At 35.3% G+C, this 8,346-nt stretch overlaps 1 protein-coding gene across 5 annotated transcripts in view; it reads left to right on the forward strand.

Moving 5' to 3' along the window:
• TATDN1 (TatD DNase domain containing 1) overlaps nt 1–7,843 on the forward strand; it is a 37,958-nt gene extending 30,115 nt beyond the window's left edge. For 3 of the 5 annotated variants that reach the window (XM_067711316.1, XM_067711320.1, XM_067711319.1), the window contains 3 exons: nt 3,083–3,153; nt 4,309–4,435; nt 7,657–7,843. In XM_067711316.1, coding sequence (XP_067567417.1) covers nt 3,083–3,153; nt 4,309–4,435; nt 7,657–7,759 — 301 coding nt within the window. In that variant the 3' untranslated portion in view covers nt 7,760–7,843. Of the gene's footprint in view, nt 1–3,082; nt 3,154–4,308; nt 4,436–6,305 lie in introns of all 5 variants that reach the window. The other 2 variants (XR_010936171.1, XM_067711317.1) reach the window with 2 other exon arrangements.
• The last annotated feature ends 503 nt before the right edge of the window (nt 7,844–8,346 follow it).

Below are 8,346 nucleotides of genomic sequence, written 5' to 3' on the forward strand. Positions count from 1 at the left end.
CCATTTCAGTCCCCTGCCCTGCGCCATCCTTTCTAGGTACCTAGTTCTTCCAGTTCTTAGAACTTCCTTGGGAGAATTGGTTGGCTTATCTTCAGTATCTCTCTACAAGCACATAGCACTTAAGTCACTTAGCACGTAAACATAGATCGTTTACCACTTCTCTATCTACTTTCTGCTTTATATTTTGTGATGAGTTAGAAATGTCTCCTAGTTTCATCAAAACATGCTGTTTCTTCTTATTTTGGGATGATTTTCAAGAGAAGGGGGTAGAGACCTTTATTTCACAAACTTGAACTGTACGTCTGTCTTAGAGGTTTCTAAGTGATCTTGAGTTTATAAAGACTTGGCTTTAAGCTAATTACTTGATTTTTTTTTCTCCTACATTAACTCAGAATTAATGGGTCAGTAGTTTATTTAGTCGAAGTCAATATTTCTGTACTTCTTTTGAAATTCAGTTTAGAGTAGTCTTAATCTGAGTTTCTGGGGTATGGTAATTTAATCTGTTTACATTATGATATAGTCTTTGGTTTCTAAAGATTAAATTAGAATTTTTTTCCCCCCAAGAAAATGGGAAAGTTTCAAATTTGACCACAGAATTATGCACATGCTCTTCCTTAAATGGGAAACCTTAATAGAGATTCTGGCTTTGATTAAAAATATTTCTTCTGATAGTATATAGTTCTGTATTTAGATCAGTTTTTTTTTTAACTGATGTGTAGTTTATTTAAATATTGTTTCAAGTGTACAGCAAAGTGATTCAGTTATACATCTTTTCCATTATAGTTTATGACAAGATATTGAATACAGTTCCCCGTGCTATACAGCAAATCCTTCTCGTTTGTCTATTTATATATGGTAGTGTACATCTGTTAATACCATACTCCCAGTTTATCCCTCCCCGCCTCCCTTTCCCCTTTGGTAACCATAAGTTTGTTTTCTATGTCTGTGTAGATCAGTTTTTTACAAGCATTAATATATGTAGGAAAAGAGTCAATCAGACAGTTTGTTTTCATGAGATTAAAAATATGCAAATACTCCAAAAATTTGGTCATGTTTTAAATTTAGTATCCATATCAAATATATCAGCATATTTTAGAAAATATATTGACCAAGTATTAAGCTGGTTGAAAATAAGAATTTTGTTTTTTTCTAGAGAACACTAACAAAAGGCTGGTACTTACGGTAAACCAGACACATTTCCCTCCTACCCCTCCTAAAATGCTAAAATAAAATTATATTCAAAAAGGAAAAGTAAAGAAAAAAAGGCCAAAGTTTTGCTAATGAGGAAATGTTTTGTAGATTTCTGGAAGACAGATTAAATTGGAAGAGAAAACTTAGACGACTGTACCACTAAAGGGCCTCAGAGGAGATGGGAGCAGGTGTTGCAGACAGAATCCCAGAAAGGCTTCGGACTTAGAATGGCGACCAAAACAGGGTGATTGAAGGCCTATATAGAGAAAGATACCAATCCCCATATCCACTCCCATGCACAGAGTACAAAGGAGCAAGCATTTATACTCGGGGGGAAAGTAATTTTTTCTCAAGAAAACTGAACAAACTGGATTATTGAGGACTAAGACTTGGAATGCTTATGTCGATCCCAGAGGAAAGCATTCAGTGGGTGGGACGGGATCATCCAGGAGTTGATAATTGATGGGGCTATAGGTAATAGATACATGGAGAAGGGGGTGCTGTGTTATTCTAGTTATGTGTATATTTGAAACTCTCCATAATGAAAAGTTATATCAAGTCCTGAAGTTAAAAATGCAACATAAGGACAGTATGTCATCACATATATAGCAAACCATCCCAAAACTCATTGACATATTACAGTAAACTTTTTTTTTTTTTTTAAAACACTCATGGGTCTTTGGGTCAGCTGGGGTTTAATTGATAGAGGTGAACTCTGCCACAGGCTCCATGTTGGGTTCAGATCTTCGCCATGTGTTTTCATTCGGGATGCCCAGGCTGAAGAGGTAACAGTTACTTCGTGCATGCTAATCTCAGAAGATCATGAGGGTGCCATTGCAAATCACGAAAGTGCATTCCAAGCCTCTTGGCCATATCATCCCATTGGTCAAAGCAAGTCTTGAGGCCATGGCCAGATTCAGGTTCCTTCTTCCTACTAAGAAATCATGGCAAGGGTGCAGATATGTAATTCTGTCAAATGAGAGAGAATTGGAACCAATAATCCTGTCTATCTCAGGGTGTGAAAATGAAAATTAATTCCCCAGAAAAAAAGGTATGAAAGAAACAGGGCCTCGGAGACCAATTCAGGAGTCCTAAAATTGACTAATAGAAGTCCCAGAGAGAAGAAAGAAAATGAAAGAGGAAAAGTCCTGTTTTTCCATAATATGTTCCCAGTTAGGGGTGGGGAAGAGTCTAAATTGGAAGATTCCAGCTGCCTAAATGGATGAAAAGGTTTTATGCCCGGACACATTATCACGTTTCAGAATATCAGGAGTAATGGAAGATCTTAAAAGTTTCCAGATTTGTGGGTGGGTTGTGGTGGGGTCTAAACAGGAATAATAAAACTGGCATCTCCTAACCAGCTTTCTAGTTTCATACCATGTTAAATACTCATAGTTCTAACAGTGATTGTGATTTTCATCCTTTGTGAAGATTCTATTTCTGATTAGTGAAACATGAACCTTGAGTATCTGATTCCTTCATACCAGTGAATCCCTGGGTATTTGGCCCATAAAGAAATTGGCCATACCTTCAAATGCAGCCTTATGAGCTCTAAATTATGCAAATTACCCAGAGACGCAAATAAATTCTTTTCAAAGAATTGTTTAACATAGACTGTTACAGAAAGTTATTGGACGATCAACCGAAGGCACAAAAAATTGCACCCCCTAAAGGCAGGATCTGGTTGGAATAGATCTTAACCTGGATTCTGTAAGGATGGGAATGTGCAAATACTTTCAAAAGTATACTTCCATTGTAGCCAACCAAAGTTTTGTTTCAGGATTTTGGGTTAGTTCTGTAATCTGTTTTAGACAAGTTTATAATATGAAAAAGTTGCTGTTCATTAAATGCACCTTTTTATTTTATATATGAATAACTTTTTTTTTTCAAGCTCACTGAAAACTGAGGCTAATTTGGAAGTTCTGAAGTCAATACCTAGTGAAAAATTAATGATTGAGACTGGTAAGTTTGCTTTTAGAACTTAATTTTCATATTAAACCATACCCAAAAAGAGCTAGAGAAAAGTAAACAAGTATTATTTTATTAGCATGCTCAACCTCAACAATTATACTTTTCAGGAAGTCTTTGGGAGCTGTAATGGAAAATATTTACACAAGCGAGTTTTTCAATTTTAGAAGTCTGACTAAGCCTAAGCACTTAAGAATGGAACGTCAGACCATGTGGGTAACTAAGGAGGCTGTTGTATTAAACGGGAGTCTTAACTAAGAATTTCACCTCAGGCTTTCAAAAACTATTCAGAATTTTTTTTAAACAATGTCTTCTTTGTAATGGCTTAATTGTACAATACTTTTTAAGTAAAGTGCAAACATTTAAATCAATTGGATTTAAGAATTTTAGCAATTAATCTGCTGCCTCTCAAAGTAAGACAAAGTTAGAAGCTAAAAATTTTATCTCTACCCTGAGCTCAAGGCTCTTCTTATACACATGGACTTTTTTAGTAAAGTCAAGACTGAGCCATTCTGAAGAAATCAGGTGTATTTCCTTGGGGAGTCATGAAAACTAAATTATCTTATTAAAAATACAATGGTTGTAAAATGTGTAAACTATTACAATTCTTTATTAGAGATTTAGGTAAGTAAATAATCCCAGTATTCAAAGCCACTGTTTTGGGGACTTCCCTGGCTGTCCAGTGATTAAGCTTCCACTGGAGGGGGGACGGGGTTCGATCCCTGGTCATCAGGGAACTAGGATCCCGCATGCCACGTGGCACAGCCAAAAAAAACAAACAACAACAAAAAACAAAAAAAATCAAAGCCACTGTTTTACATTCAGTAGGGGCAAACAGAAGTTTAACTTAAATGTTTTCATGTTACAGTTGTATTTCTTTTAGCTTTAGATTTTTTAAAGCATACCATACACCAACAATACTGTTAGTGGGGAAAAAAAGAAATAAAAGTTTAAGAATTTGTACAGTTCAAGATTTTATCTTGTACTTTTCTTAAAGCTGTTTTCTGTTGCCTTTTACCATTTTTTAAGCTGAATCATGGTGTATATTTTAGAGGTTATATAATAGTTTAATAATATTCATTAAAAAAACAATTATTTAAAAAGGTAAAAATCTCTTTGAGAGACTTCTCTTTCTTCGCTTAACTCTAGATGCACCTTGGTGTGGAGTCAAAAGTACACATGCTGGATCAAAATATATAAAAACTTCATTTCCCACCAAAAAGAAGTGGGAAAATGGGCACTGTTTGAAAGACAGAAATGAACCCTGCCATATAATGTAAGTATCTTGTTTTCATGGTCTCCAGAACATTGAAGTCAACCATCAAATGCCATTTACAAAATGAACTCAAGGGACAGAATTAAAGTTGGGTGAAATCCAAGTGAAGTTATCAAACACCATTTTAATGCAGTTATTTGGAGGAATTCGTGCCTAATTGCTGTATATCAGCTCCTTTTTTCATATCCTCTCAACCCAGAGTGGTTTTATTACAGAGTAAGAACTTCATGTGATTTTGGTCATTTGTCATTTTGTAGGGAGGGAAAAAGATCTTAAAGCTATCCATACATAGAATCACCTTACCTGGCTTAAGTTCTGTTATCTTGCAGGTTTCCTGCTGATGTATAAAAGCACAGTCTTAGCAGAAGACCTTTTTTTAATGGTATCTGTATTTTAAGTGATTTGACAGCTTGAATGAACCTAAGAAATAACACAGTTCTTTAAGCCTCTGAACAAAAGGACAAATTACAGAAATGATTTCCTTTTTCCAACCGAGAAAAAGGGCAGAACTTTATAGAATTTTATTTCCTAGGGAAAAAAAAACTAATTCAGAATCATTTTTTAAACTAATACAGAGCACATGTGAAAAGGGCGGTATTACACATCTAACTGCCAAGGAGCTGTACAGCATATTGTAATTTATAGGAAAAGTTTATTTTAATGGGCCTGTCATCCAGTTTCTTTTGTTGCACAAGCAGTAATTTAAATCTGACTGTATCAATCTAGTATGGCTTACCAGTTCGGGCGACTGGATATATTTATCACACATTCATAAAAATTAATATAGGATTGTTGTAGTAATTCCTTTAATATGCTCCATCTTTTTTTAGTAGTTTTAACAGGTAAGACTATATTAGATAAGCCAGATCTAAAATTCAGTGAGCAGAAAAATAAAGAATTATTCTATAAAGATACACTGGAAAGATTTTCCTTTATTAACATGCTGATGTTGGCAAAGACTTTAAAACTGAATGTTTTAAAATCTGTAGGGTGAGGAATATATTTAAACTCTGATTAGTAAAGAAACACTTGTAATTTTTATGAAATGTAGGTACTTGCAAGTTCAGTCCAGAGACATTTCAGTAATTCTTTGGAGATTTAAAAGGACAGTAGAGACAAGAAACTGGCAGTTTTCCAGCAGCCAGCTTAGAGGAAGTAGTTGCCAACAGTGTATCTAAATTGGTTTTCCACACTGCCTTAATCTTAAGTAAAAGTATAGCTGTTGACTTTAGCTGCATATTTTCAAGACAAAATTTTAAGGTGTTTCTAAATGCAGACTATTAAGAACCAAGAAGGCTTTTGAGTATCTACTGCAATCATGAATACCAGTTCTGAGTAGGCAGAGCTTGGGAAAATCAACATTTGCAAACTGAAAAATTTTAAACCACATTTCAGAAATACACATGCCCCTAGTCTAATGCGAAATATTAATTAGCAAGTTAATTCCTACTTACTGTCATTTTTATAAACTCCATCTGTTAAGAGTTTTATGTTCCAATTATTTGTATAGAGATCTCTGTCCCCACCCCCCGCCCCCATTAGATTATAAGTTCCTTGAAATACATTTTGGAGCTCTTGCCAAATATCAGGAAAGGTACAAGTTACTGAGACTACACAGAAGAATCAAGACTGTTCCCACCCTCATCCCACCAGATGAGTAGGTACACTGTGCCAGGCACTTTGGTTAAGGCGTTAACCAAGTCTGACAAGGATCCTCCTAGAGCAAACAAGCAGATAAAAAGTATAATCCAAGATAGTAGTGCTGTTATAGAGGTATGAACATATAACGGGGACCACAGGACAGAGCAGCTGCCTGCCCTGAGGGGAAATGGAGTGCTTAACTAAGGTGACATTTCATCTGTTTACTAAGTTGGACCAGGAGTTAGGCCAGACCAAGACAAACACCTTCAGCGAAGGCAGACTGAAGAAGAGCTTGGAACAATGACTGCAGTGTGGCATAAAGTAGGATGCTCGGTAAGTGATAGGGAAGGTACTGTAAGGCCAGAGAGTGAGGGCTTTTGTGTGCCACCCTTAGGAATTTAGATTTTATCAGAACCCAAAGGATTTTAAGCAGGAAAGCTATTAACTGGTATCAGTGTGGAGAAAGGACCAGAAGGGAGATTGGTGGCAGGAATCATACTGATTTCCCAGTATTATGTATTTCCAATTCCAAGTAGTTAATAGAAGAAAAATCTAGTTTGCTAAGAAAATTGAATCTTTAGTGTCACTTTCAGTGTTAACAGATTTGCTTTTAGCCTATTTTGACTGTCAGATAAAAACTGTATAGTCAGTTCATTTAATATAAACAAGGCTTTTGTTACTCCTATAGAATTTAAAAGTTCCAGTTAATCTGTAATCTCTGTCCCTGATTCCTTTAGGTGTTCATATTTTAAAAACCCATAAAGGGAACAAAAAGCTTAAGACAAAGAATATTTCAATGTCTAATTCTGACTTTGAACTTTTTAATTCATGTATAAGAAATATTGTCTACATATAATATTGCTAGAAAACAGCTACTGATAATTATCATTATTCTAGGCAAACAAACAGAAAGATTCACACCTTTCTGTTGAAGGGGAAAACATAGGACGTTCTCTCTCCCCATCCCCCCTAATAACCATACATTGTTCTAAGTAACTTGCTCTAACTTCCTTTGTTGTCAGTCTGCTGGTGGTGATGCAGCAATTTCTTGCTGTCCTTTACTACGACCAGTTCTCTAAGCAGTGGCTTTCAAACTTTAACTGCTATCCCCACAGTACCACACTGTGACTCAGTACACTTGCATGTATAAAACCCAAACAAAAATGAAACAGTACTTGCCTTACTAAATGCAGTGTGCTTTTCCTTTTTATTTTTTAAAAGCGCATCATGACCCACTAATGTGTAATTAACCCACAGTTTAAAAGCACTCTTCATTTCCACTGGGTTAATTCCGTAATTGTGGTACACATAACATGGGCTGGTTTTGTAATTTACTTGAACCTGGTGCCTGGCTCTAGTTATATGCAAGACTGTCTCAGAAATTTGTCTTTAACTGCTCTGTTTTAAATATCCTAGCAGTTAAACTTTCTGCTAACGTTGCTGAAAACTTTAATGCCTGCTCGGCTTTTTATGTTAAAAGATGCTAAAACAGTATCTTTTCCTTTATGTGAAAAAAGATAATACCTTTAAAACAGAATATGTACTTAGAAATGTAACCATCCATTTTTGTTCTGTTTTAGTCAAATACTGGAAATAATGTCAGCAGTAAGAGATGAAGATCCACTGGAACTAGCCAATACGCTATATAACAACACTATTAAAATATTTTTTCCTGACATGTAACTGGTATGTGTCTCCCATTTTTCCATCATGTACATAAAATTTCATGGTAAAACTTAAAAGTTTCAATAAAGGAATTCTCTGGAAGTTGTCTAAAGAGGTATTATATCACTGTATGCCACCCATGAAGTCAGATGAGAATTTTTTAAAGTCACTTAATGTCTTAGTTTAAAATAGTGAAATCCCCCAAATATTTCATGTTGTAATCTCTTCAAAAGTGCAAAAGGACAGTTTTATGTCAACTCTGCAAACAGATTGGCTAACAAATATAGTGATTTTTACATCAAAATAGCACATCCTGGTTTATACCAAAGGTTAGTTGATACATAAATAAGCCTGTTTCTCAACTCACACACTCTCCGAATTGTGACTTTCAAACCCAGCTCGACCACAATGCTACTCTCAAATTTCAAAAAAGTGTCTCAATCACTTCTGGCAGCCTATTTTTTTTCCTTAGTTTTAAAAATACTCTACATTTAGCATTTATCCTCTGGTTGGTCCAAATTATCTGATTTCTTTGATTTAATACGGTTTCCCCTGATTTGCATTTTTATTCTCTCCCATCCATTTTAAAGAAAAACTAGGGTCCA

The sequence above is a fragment of the Pseudorca crassidens genome, chromosome 17, assembly GCF_039906515.1.
Source record: "Pseudorca crassidens isolate mPseCra1 chromosome 17, mPseCra1.hap1, whole genome shotgun sequence".
NCBI classification, from domain to species: Eukaryota; Metazoa; Chordata; class Mammalia; order Artiodactyla; family Delphinidae; genus Pseudorca; species Pseudorca crassidens.